The sequence below is a fragment of the Aulonocara sp. 'chitande type north' Nkhata Bay genome, linkage group LG4, assembly GCF_057382095.1.
Source record: "Aulonocara sp. 'chitande type north' Nkhata Bay isolate Kocher_YH1m ecotype deep benthic linkage group LG4, A_spYH_male_GT1.1, whole genome shotgun sequence".
NCBI classification, from domain to species: Eukaryota; Metazoa; Chordata; class Actinopteri; order Cichliformes; family Cichlidae; genus Aulonocara; species Aulonocara sp. 'chitande type north' Nkhata Bay.
Genome location: NC_141347.1, coordinates 24,121,274 through 24,133,963, shown reverse-complemented (window position 1 = coordinate 24,133,963; position 12,690 = coordinate 24,121,274). Strand labels below are relative to the sequence as shown.

The window sequence follows — 12,690 nt, the reverse complement described above, 5'->3', positions numbered from 1 at the left end:
TTATTACATAAAAATCAGACTGCTGACAGAGAAATATCTGAATGCTCTGTACTTTAGCACACACTGACCCAAAGTCCTGCAAATATCAAGGTTTCATTGAACGCAAAACTTCGTTTTTAGGTGGAAGAATTCCTTGCACACAAATCTGTAGCAAAGCTGTGCCGCTGATATTTTATTTTTTTATTTTTTTGTTGTTGTTGTTGTTGTTGTTCCTTCTCTTCTTTTTCAGGACCACGGAGAGCGCCCCTGACCCCGTCGATTGGAGGTTATGCGTTTGGAAGTCACGTGATTGTGTTTAAACCTGAAAATCCCCCCTCCTCTCTAAATCGACTTCAGCTCTGCCCCCTTCGGCTTTGCCGTTACTACGCGCAGTGCTGAAGCTGCTGTCCTGGAAAGAGCAACCTATCAAGAGCAGGAAGCGGCAGATCAACAACGGAAGCGACAGCGATTTGCGACAAATTCACTCCTACTTTGAGTGGAAAGGTGTCGAGGAACATGCGTTTAACGCACAGGTGAAAAAAAATCACCTGATTTAACTTCTTCGCTGCTCCAACTTTTCAGCCCTACCTTGCGCAGATTCCGGTTAGATTTGCTTTTTGTTTGTTTGTGTCTGTTGAGAATAGTTTTTTTTTTAAAGAAACAAACAAACTATAAAATCTTGAGACATGTCTCGCAAGAAGGCAGTCAAAGGCAAAGCAGCGACCAGCAGCCCGTCCGCGGGCAGCCCCTCCGGGAAAGGGACCGGGAAATCTGCGAGAGGAAGCCCGGGCATCGTTCAGATGAATGGTGTAGTCCATCCCAGCAGACCGTCCATCAGCAACAGCAGCGAGTTTTATGACATCGCTTTCAAGGTAAAGGTGTCCACCGATGTTACTCAGTCAACCCAAGTCACGCAAAAGTCGACTGTGTTGGAGGACTTTGCATGAAAACATGAAAGGGTGCGGTGGGGTATAATTTGGGAAACAACACACCTACGAAGGTCAAAAACTAAATATCGAGCAAATGATATGCATGCTTTTGTGTATGTGTGTGTATTTTAGGCACGATAAACCCGATTGTAGTCTACTTTATCCCTGCTGCTGCCGTTGTCCTGCCCAGCTTTCATTGTCTTCCGTTTTACCACCACCTTTATCATTTAAACAGCAGCGAACCCGCGATAGCAGCTGTGTCAATAAACAATCGATAACCCGGAGAAGGGGCGCATCGCACTACAACAGCCAACCAACAAATTATTTGCTCCTTCCGTGCAACCGGTTAATAGCACGTTTTCCTCAGAAGCAGGATGAGTTGTTGGTATACACAACCTAGTGTGAGGGTACTGGGTGTGAGCTGCCACTTCACCTCAACACAAACACAGATTTACACCCACAGATTCCCTGTGTGTACTCCCAGCGTAGCTTCAAGGGGCCCTTGCCACCTACTCCGTGTTTTTGAAGCAGCTGTTTGATGTGAGAGGAGAGATGGCTTTGTGTTGCTTTTTTTCCATTTGAAAGAATGGATTGTTCCATGTAAGCCACTTAAATGAAGGGCTTCTACTTCCATATTTTCAAAAGGTTGGATTAACCTGTTTCAGTTTGGGCTCAGATTTCTACTGGTGAAAATCTCTACTGCCTGGGTTTTCTTCAGTAGCATCATATGCTGCCACACTGATTTCCTACAGCTCTGACAAGTGCTTTCGAAATTCTCTCTAATCCTTCTCTTTTGATTTCTTTTGATAATTCAGCACTGGATTATAGTCCAACCTGTAGATTCAAGGTTAGCAGCAGGCTTTTGAGAGATTGCACTGTACCTCTATCTGATCGTGCTCTAAAAAGTGTCATTTGTCGGGCATTTTGCCATGTTCCATGTATTATGGCTCTCTCTGGTCAATAATCACATTAAATATAAGAGAGACAGAGAATCCAAGCACCTTCTCTTACACACTCCTTCAAAGGTCTGAATATGGGTGAAGCTTCTGAGGGAGGGGTCATAAAAGAAACAAGATTTTTAAAGATAAAAAGAAGTGGGAGCAACTCCTTTTTTTTTTTATTCTCCTTCCTGGTTCTTTCGTGTCCTCTCTGCTTCCTCTCTACGGACCCAGGAGGCGCTTTTAATTTCCATACTCCAGGTCCCAAAGTGCCTCAGCTAAACTGATAATAGTAATCACATAAAACCTTTAACCTAGTCACAGCTCTGAATAAAAAGAGAAATGTACAGCTCGCTTTTCTGCAATAAAGTTAGCCGCGTACGAATACATCATGCACTTACAGAAAGGCTTTAAGGACATCAACTGGCCGCAGCAAGGAGTCACACATTCATCCACGTACACCTTCTTCCGTGGCCAAGCACCAGAATACCAGGACTGATTTAGCCGAATGATTCAGATGCGGCGATGACAAACAATCAGACGCTGATAGTTAATTAAACAAATGAGCAACAGCTCCCTCCTGTTCATGCTAATTATTTCAGTTATTTCTGGCATTTACTTTTTTTTTTGGGGGGGGGGAGGGGGATCATATCCCTCGCATGCCTCTAACTCACTCCTGCTGGAATACCTGTGCAGGTGATGCTGGTTGGAGATTCTGGTGTGGGGAAAACCTGTCTTCTGGTCCGATTCAAAGACGGCGCTTTCCTGGCCGGCAGCTTCATCTCCACTGTGGGCATCGACTTTAGGGTGAGTTTAAATCACGAGAGCCAAACAAAAACGAACATAAACCAATTCCCTGCACACATGCACTTTCATACACACTTTCAGATTGTGTTGTTTCTAAATGGGGCCGTATTCTAATGGGATTTTCTTTTTAAAGCTATTTAGTCACTTTACATGTCCCAGAACTCTGACTATCTCCTGTGTGAGATGTCTCACAAGATAAGATATTGATTTCTTAAATTAGTTCGACATGCTTTAGTTTTTTAGTCTCCCTGGGCAATCACAGTGCCTATCATGTGCCAGTTTCATGGTCCCACATGGGCAACTATAGAGAAATTTATCCATGTCTTCATTTGATCACATTCAGATGTCTATGCATGTGACAGAAACAGGTGTTCACTTAGGTGATACTGAGAATCATATTTGCAAAAATTGTGCTACTTTTAATCATTAAGTCATAAAATGCTTTGTTCCGTTTGATGCACATAGATTAAAATAAAAGTAGAAACAGCTATATCTTTTTGCTGTATATTCCTTTTCTTGATAGAATCAGACAGATACAGTTGTGGTCAGTTTACTTGTTATCAGAATGATTGTTGTAATAATTTTGGGTGCTTTTAAAAGATTTGAACTGTTCTTTTTCCAGGATGCAATAATTATGCAGCACACATCTTTAATTACTTTTTAAAAAAACAAGAATTGGGTGTGCAATTTGAAATTTTGGGGGGGCTTTTCTCTTCTCCACACACATTTTAAAGTATACATACAGGCTTAAATACACACACTTACTAATTGATGCTGAAGGCAATAAAACATTTTTTAACTTGACAAGGCCCAGGCATCATCGTGATCATGATTGACTACAACTGGTAGGTTCTCTTTGCCAGCATAAAAGGATTTGTTTGACAGAATTTATTGGACTGATGTACTCAGAACAATGGGAAAGTCCAAGCAACTCAGTGAAGAGCTAAGAAGGAGAATTCTAGCTTTACTTTTGGTCACAATGACGAGATGTATGTTTAAAAGATGATAAAAGTGAGGCTTTCGCCAGCTGTCAAGCAAGGTGGTGGCACTGGATCATTGCACAAGGTGTATGGAATAACGAAAAAAGAGAACTACCTCCAAATTCTTCAATTTCACTTCAAATCAACAGCTAGACAGTTGAAACTTGAGACGATCAATAAGATTATTGAATGGCCATCCTAAAGCTCTGACCTCAACCCTACAGAAACTGAATTTGTGGACTACGCTAAAAATCCAGGACTGTGATGAGAAACCAATTGATTGAAATTGCCCCTACCATTTCTGTCAAGAAGAACATTCATGCCCATGATGAGTGACTGCAAATCAGTTCAAACTCCACATGTAACCGAGAATAACGTAAAAATAAATCTTTACATGTTCATGCTGAGATATTTTTTGCTTGTTTTTGACTAATTAGGTTCACTGGCGATAGTTCAGCAACATGGCTGGGTACAAAAAGCAGTTGTAGGAAAGTTTGCCGTTGTGTTAAATGTACCCCAAAGCACTTTACACATCCAGTCATCCACCCATTCACACACTGGTGATGGCAAGCTACATTGTAGCCACAGCCACCCTGGGACGCACTGACAGAGGCGAGGCTGCCGGACACTGGCGCCACCGGGCCCTCTAACCACCACCAGTAGGCAATGGGTGAAGCGTCTTGCCCAAGGACACAACGACTGAAACTGTCCAAGCCGGGGCTCGAACCGGCAACCTTCCGATTACAAGGCGAACTCCCAACTCTTGAGCCACAATCGCCCCAGTTTAAAAAGTAAACTGAAATTTGTCGGAGAATTGAGATGTGATTAATGTGACTGCAAGTCATCACTACATCTACAAATTCTTTACCATAGAAAGACACAAATTTATATACTGTAAGCACTTTCCCCAGAAAGTAGTGTCATCAATACTATACTACTGTAAGCACTTTTTTATTATAAGCATGTGCACACACTGCTGATCTACTTGTAGTAGCTGTGTTGCTTTCAGTCTGTATTATGTGTTTAATCTCTTTTTTCTCTAAAATTAAAGCTTTTTAGTTTTAGCTTGCTTTGTAAAATCACCGACAGGGTTTAAATGCAATTCTGTTTATGTCACAGGTTGCACGGCTTCCCAACTTTTTTGGGGGAACAGGATTATAATATTACATAAATGTACAGCAGTCTAGTAATTTATGTTTGTGTGTGTCCCTGTGTGTGGTAAACTAAATATCCAACCATTGTATAGTCCCGTGTGGGCTGGACGAGTTTGTGGGTGGGTGAGCAGTTGAATTATTTACTTATGCAATGTCTCTTATGACACTTATAGCACCGTAATGCTGATGCACATTTAGGCCTCTCCAAGTACAGAGGAGGCCTCTGTCTGCTACATTTAATGCTAATGGAGGAAAAAGAACCGGACGCATAAAGTTTAGCACTTACTCAGCTCTTTTGCCTTATTGACTTATTATTTAATCGCAGTGTAGCACAGAGCTGTATTACGTGAATAATGATCTCTCGTCAAAGCTCCCTTTGTCTTCTACATGGTTTCACGTTAAGCAGTTCAGTTCTTGAAACAGATCGCCCAGGACTCACGAGGATCGTCTGCAGTTCTATTTCTCTTATTATATTTTGTTGGGGTTTTTAAAAATTTACGTTTAAAACAGATCACCGAATGATTATAATTACATAATCTCTTAAAACTGGACACGGATATCTATGTAAACATGAATGTGAACTTGTTTAAACAGTGACAACAGTGAGCGGCTTATCTGTTTGTTTTTAAGAGAAAGACCAGGACTTTGTTGAGTTGGAGGGAAAACTTGAAGGTCTGTGGTGTTTGTCTTCCCATGGAGAATACACAGAGAAAGGAAGAAGGATGGGGAGTGATTCTTATTTTTAGGACAGACAGTTTTGATCCCCTTTAGTTGGTGGGAAAGAGAGGCAATTTGCTTCGTATGGGGATTTGATCCAGTTCTCACTTCAAAGCTCTCCAGCAAGACGCAATGTTTTCCTTTCCCCTCTTGTTTATTGCATTCTCATCTCATTTAAACCTCAACATGTTCTCGGGATTAGAGTTGCACTAGTACACAGTTTGGCTTAAGATACAGTGAGTGTGAATGCAAAATGTGCTGCATCTCTGCATTTGTGTTTCGCTTCAAAAATCCATGCAGGATGCTTATAAAGGATTAAATTACAGATAAGAGTGAAAGGTTAGACCGTACCTTGCTTACTGTCATAACACAAATGGGAAGCAGACATAGCTCTCTATTTCACACTCATGGCGATGATATGATATCAACCCTACCAGGTTAATAGGGTGAATTCAAGTCTCTAGCTGCCTAATGAATCACACCAAGAAATGTTTGTGTCGCAGATGTATCACTGGATCCAGAAATGCGTAATTCTGTCTTTCAAATGCGTTTCTACTTTCACATCACTGTTTTGCACATGTAAAAGTTTTTAGGAACTAAAATTTTAACCAGAGAAGTTCAGTTTTCAGGGTAATGAACTGTCTCTTGTTATAGTTCAATTGAAATTGAAAATTTGCATAAAAGTGGGACAAGTGATCATCTTCAGAGTCAGTGCGTTGACAGTTAATACAAGTGCTAATGGATCGGGACTTTGCAGGTATTAGTGTGTGTAAATGACTTGTTACCCAAGCAAAAATAAATTATGACAGATATTAAATGATTGTTTTCAGAAATCACACGAAATAAATTTTGATATTTTACTTTCATACACTGTGTTGCTAAAAGTTTTTGTCTACTGTCTGATGTCAGCCCACCCTTTGCTGAAACAGCTTCAACTCTTCTGGGAAGTCTTCTATCAGGTTGTGGTTAGGACTAAACTGTAAAGGCCACTCAAGTTCTTTCAAACTAAACTCATTCATTCATGTCTTTATGGACCTTGCTTTGTGCACTGGTGCAAAGTCATGTTGGAACAGGAAGAGCTCATCCCCGAACTGTTAGCACAAAGTTGGGAGCATGAAATTTTCCAAAATGTGGTATGCTGAAGCATAGGAGTTCCTTTCACTTGAACTAAGAGGCTAAGATGAACTCCTGAAACACGACCGCACCACAATCCCCCCTGCATCAATCTTTACATTTGGCACAATGCAGTGAGACAGCACAGTTCTCCTGGCAACCTCCAAACTCAGACTCGTCCATCAGATGGCCAGACAGAGACGCGTTATTTGCCACTTCAGAGAATACGTCTCCGCTGCTCTAGAGTCCAGTGCCGGCATGCTTTCTAGCACTGCATCTGACATTTTGCAGTGTATTTTATGACGTAAGGTTTGGACACAGCTGCTCAGCCATAGAAACCCTTTCCATGAAGCTCTCTACACACTGTTCTTGAGCTAACCTGGAGGTCACATGACGTTTGGAGGTCTGTAATGATTGACTGCGCATCAGCATCCCCTGACCCCCGCTCTACCACTTCCTCACTGAGTTGCTATTGTTTCCTATCGATTCCACTTTGTTACAATGCCACTAACAGTTGACTGTGGAATATTTATAAATTTCTCAATGAGAAATTTCACGATTGGACTTTACGGAAGTTACTAGAATGACTGGAATGGGTGAGTGACAGCTTTTACAATATAGTGTATGTTTGTGATTTACACATTTGCCTAACAAGCAAATGATTCCTGGTTTGATCCTGTGAGAAATTTTGGTGTCGCATCAGAAAGGGCATTTGACATTAAAATCTGCCAAATTAAACAGTCTACCTAACAAGAGGCAAAGCAACTAAGGAAAAAAATCACAGCATAATAACTGGAATATTATTACAAAAAGTCAAAACAATGGACAAACAAAAAAACAGCAAGGTTTTTGTTTCAAATTCTTCTGGAGACGTCTCATCTTTTTCAACTCTCTTATCAATCTCCCTCTGCGCCATCTGTGAAAATCTACTGTCCTGCATTGTTATATCGCTGAAAAGCATGTGAAGCTCCTCTTGGTTGTGACTTGAGCCCAACTAGAATGGCCATGTGCATGTAATATGCCAATATTAGGAGGTGCACAACACCAAAGTGCAGAAGAAAGCATGCACTGTGCACAAGGATAACAGAAGTGAGCATAAACTACCTGTATTAGTATTAAGTCCATCAATCTATCACCAAACAGTATTTAGCATATCAGCCTGTACGTCTCTGTCTGTTGCAATGAGATTTTCATGCACTGAGAAACCAATATCAACTGTAATTGTTCACATCCATCATACATTAAGTTTTCCTTCATTTTCCTGTCACTTCCCTCACTGGCATCCCGTTTGGCATTTCATGCATATTCTTGCTAAAAAATAATGTTTTGTTTATCCTTTTAAATGCTGGAGCCTGAAGGGATGCATTTTTTTCAGGTTTAACTCAATCCCACAGTTCCAAATAGCAACAGGGAATTTATCTGAATTTAATTCAGTTTTATTTTTATAATGCCAATTTACAACAACAGTTGCCTCAAGGAGCTTTATATTGCAAGGTAAAATCCCTACAATATTAGAGAGAGATCCCCAACATTCAGATAATCCACGATGAGCAAGGACTTGGCAACTGTGGGAAGGAAAAACTCTTTTAACCGGAAGAGCCCACTGCCTTATCAGGCTCAAGAATGGGCAACCATCTGCTGCGACCAGCTGGGGGATAAGTGGAAATTATAAAAGCTAGAGAAAGAAAACAAAAGTTAACAAAATGTATTTATAGCTTAGATAAGAAATGTTGTCTGAATGAAGAAACAAAGGGAAATGATGCCAGAGAGAAAAAGAAACACAAAATGCTCAAAAAGAAGCCATTACTCCAACAAACCTTCCTTTTATGCCTGTACTTGGAAAAACAACCTTTCCTGCTGCTTCTTTTTCACAATGTATTTCATTTAAGGACAACAGAGAAAAGGAATACTTCAGTCCTTCATTTGACAGAGTGGTTGAGAGAAGAGCATCACTTCTCACCTCTAGTAAGAGACAAGGGAGCGGCTCTCAGCTGTCAGTTATGTCTGCTGCACCCAAAGTGATAGATCTCTTATGCAACCACAGATTTCGCCTCGGCTGGGCAGTAGTTTCATTTTTCAGCATGTATTTCTATAGTAGTGAAATGAGATATGGGATGTTTATATGAAGTTTATATGGATATAGTTTAATGTTGTATTACCTAATCTGTTCTTCTGTAACTGTGTGCTTGTGTTTCTGTCCTCCCTCACATTCTCCGAACAGCCAAAGCCCAGTTGAAGAATTCATTATTATCTCAATATTTAAAGCTATATGTTGACTCAGTGTGACAGTAATATGTGTGGGAAGAACACAGGTTCAGCGGCCATTGTTTGGACTATGTTTCTCTTATCCCCTTGCACTTACGGTGCTAGAATTAGACAAAAAGGGTTAAACATACTGAGCGGGAACACCTGATCAGTGAAATTGTCATTTTTAAGAAAATGTCTTAAAAAAATATGTCATAAGACCTATATTGCCTATAACTCCTGACTAACGTTTTCTCATTCAATGGGCTTAAAATTAATGTTTCTTTTTCAGTTTGTGGTGATCTGCAAATTGTGCTTTACAGTGTGTGTGAATTTATGAATCATCCTTACCGACTGATATGCATATGTCTGATCTCTGAACAAAATTTCCAAGGGGCTCATCTCGTACTGGCATGTGGGCTAACCAGTATACTGAAAGTTGCCCAGTGAGCTAGGAACAGATCATTTTAACTCTGGGGGTTGGTCATATGGCCTTATGTCACTATATTTCAAAGAAACTTGCAATAATTATATAATTGATGATTTATATTTAAGGCGTCCTTATTGGAGATTGCAACTTGCAGGCATCAGCATCTATAAGTGAGCTGCTGTCACTGATGTCATATTACCTAATTTGAAGTGTGAATCTACTGAGGTGCCAGCAGCTGGAAGGTTATATTGCAGTATTAGTGACGCATTATATACAGCTTAATGCTTTAGTTTAATAGTGACAAAGTTAATGTCAAATGTCATTTGGATCCCCCCTCTCCATCCCCACACACTTGATTGTGACCACAGCTGGCAAATGCTCTAGCAATACTCGATGAGTTATTTGTTGACTTTTGGGGTATCACATCACCAGCTGCTAGCATCCCTTCTTCTTGTGCCTTTGTAGCCTTATTGTAGTTGCTGGTGTGCCTTTTTTCCTTTAAGTAATGAACAGTTGCAAAGAATGTTGCTTTGCTGGAGGTTTTTAAAGTAACCTCCTTTATAGCTAGTAAATTGCCATTGGAGACTGACACCCAGCTCTCGCTCTCAGACATAGCTGGGCTTGGTCATTATTGTGTATGCACGCAGATTTTTGTACAATACAATACAACTTTATTTATATAGCACATTTGAAACTGAAGGTACACGAAAGTGCTTCACAACAAGGTTAAAACATAAATCAGCTGGTTCTAACATCACATTTTTCTGCTCTGCTGGAGCACTTAAAGCACTTTAAAGAAGCAGTTTTTTCTATGTATGTATGTATTTGACATGCAGACTGGAGCAGTCAAGGATCAAACCACTAACCTTCCAATTAGTGTATGACCTGCTCTACCTCTTGAGCTACAGCTACCCCATATAATACTGGTATTTTAATTATACCAGTATTATCGTGGACTTTATGATATGGCACAGCCCTAATAAATATCTTTATTTCTGAGGATTAAATCAGTTACAACTGACCACAGACTACAGCCCAGAACAGATGAAATATCACAACACAGTCTCAGTTCTCCAGTGTTCTAGTAGCGCTCTGTCTAGGAGTGGTCTATAAAATGTCCCTGACACATTTAAGAGACATGGATCACATCTTGAATACTAATTAATGTCTTCCTGCTTGTAGTCTGTATTGTACTTAAGACCTTTTATCAGTGCAGTGCAACTCTAGGCAAGATTCATTCATGCTCTTCAGCTACAATGGATGAGTCCATGGTTATCACTGCGTTATGGGATGCACAAATATCGTTGCAGTAGCCCTGTCCTGGTAAACACTTTAATGCTCTTGTCTAGTGGTGTGCGTGTAAGAGAGTCAACCATGTTTTTTTGTGAGTCATAGAAAACCAACCTCTTTCTGAGCTGGATAAAAGAATGAAATGAATAATAGGTTGTGTTTTTGGTGGGGGGGTTAAATAACACACCATGTTACATAATGCATTTACTATACTTCAAAATAACTAAAACACAAAGTACTGTCTTTGCCTTCGTAAAGCTGCTTTCAACCGCTTCCTTATTGACAGGGCGTGGCCGAAGCGGGTGGCTCTGCAGGTTTGATTTGGCTGGTGTTTATGGCGGATGCTCAAGGAGGATCTCTCGCTTGTTACGCAAATATGTAAACCAGTACACCGTGGAGCCACCTGCCCCTTACTGTATACTAATCATTATTCTTATCTGTAAATGTTCTCTAATATCCTCCTCCACTATCTTTTCCGCTTGCCTACAGACGTCACCTGGCACTTTCTCATTTGTACTAATGAACCTCAGACTCACGTGTGTCAGGATTTTCATACCTCACTGATGACGGAGAAGTATGTAAACATCAAGCTTCCATTTTTAAGTGCAGCAGGCGTGATTCGCACATTCACCAGGGAACAACATTGATTCATATTTCACTTTCCGCTGATGTTATTTGTGGTAGTACTTAATATGTGCAACATATGGGGGTGGGGTCTATGATGCAGGCAAACTGCAGAGACTTCCTACTACTGTTATAAAGACAACGAGAGGTAGGCTCACTTTTATCTAAGTTAATGTGGATAATGGAGACATTTTTGTAATTGAAGGATTTCTTACAAAAGCTGGTATAGTCATTATCTTACACTGTGTCCATTTACCTTCATTTATCTCATGGGAATTGCCCAGTTAATTTTACTGAATTAGTCATCAGCAGCAATTTATTTATAATTTATCTTTTTTCATCTGTGAACAGAGCAGATGTTGAATAATTCAAAGAAGTCTAGTCTTATTATGAAGGTAGTGCTGAGGATTGTCTGTTAAAGTGTGTGCATTTACGTGACAGTGAAGATGGGTGTGTTCCTCCTGCCAATGCAGAAAGCACAGAGATATGGCAGAGGCAGCGGCAGCACAGAGAGCTGAGAGAGAAGGTCAGTGGTGTTACAGAGGATTTGAATCAGCTGTAAATTATGTTGTCATCTTGGCACAGGAACAAAACGTATCAATGAGCATGAATATGTTACATAATGAGGATGAAATGTAATGATTAATAGGGATTAGAATATTTCTCTGTGCTTTAGTCATTTCGTCTGTGAAATGTCAGAAATATCTATATTTTAAAACAGGACCTTGAATGAAATGCACTGAAACCAAGTCTTATTCGTGTCTTAAAAGCGAGGAGTCTTACCACGATGCAGAGGCCTGAACAGTACATGATTATTTTAAGTTGCTGCCATGGCTCAGACTTGTTTCAGCACATACCATGTCAAAGCAAATATCCTGGTTAGATTTTTTTTTCCCCGGCTCAGACTGTGATTGGTAGGTATTCACTGTTACTGAAAGGATTGCGTTGCTTCTGGTCGAGTCACTTGGCAATAATAATTTGGCCCTTCCAAAAGTCACTCAGGTCAGCACGCCTGCCTATTTTCCTCACTTCCCATGGGCTGAGAATGATAGCGACTGTTCTTTTATGTGGTATTCAGACTTGGAAAAAGCACACATTCTGAAGTAGAAGTACAGCTACTAGAATAAAGAAATACTCCAGTAGAAGTTGATAAAAATAATAATAGTAGATGGGATACAAACTTTAGTCATTTTTTAATTCTGATAGTTGTAAACGAAAAACAGAAATGTGTTTTAGAAAAACATCTATAAAACAAAAAAATGGCATAAATATTGATTAGGCAAATCTGAGATGGTCTCAGGGACAATCCAGCACATACTGTAACAGCAGTGTGTACAATGCAAGCAGGCAGGGCATAACCAAGTGGCCAGCATAGTGTACAGGAACATGTATGATAAGTATGGCCAGGAAGCCCCATGGTCAAAATGGGATAATAGGGTGGTTGAGAATAACGAGTTAAGATCCAGACATAGTAGTGGTGGACAA

At 40.2% G+C, this 12,690-nt stretch overlaps 1 protein-coding gene across 1 annotated transcript in view; it reads left to right on the top strand.

The window, feature by feature from the left end:
• The first annotated feature begins 224 nt into the window (after positions 1 to 224).
• Positions 225 to 12,690, top strand: part of LOC147332628 (ras-related protein Rab-26-like) — a 60,365-nt gene continuing 47,899 nt past the window's right edge. Inside the window, exons 1-2 of the mRNA XM_086289300.1 lie at positions 225 to 851; positions 2,543 to 2,653. Of these exons, the coding sequence (XP_086145426.1) occupies positions 666 to 851; positions 2,543 to 2,653 (297 nt within the window). The 5' untranslated portion in view covers positions 225 to 665. The remainder of the gene's footprint in view (positions 852 to 2,542; positions 2,654 to 12,690) is intronic.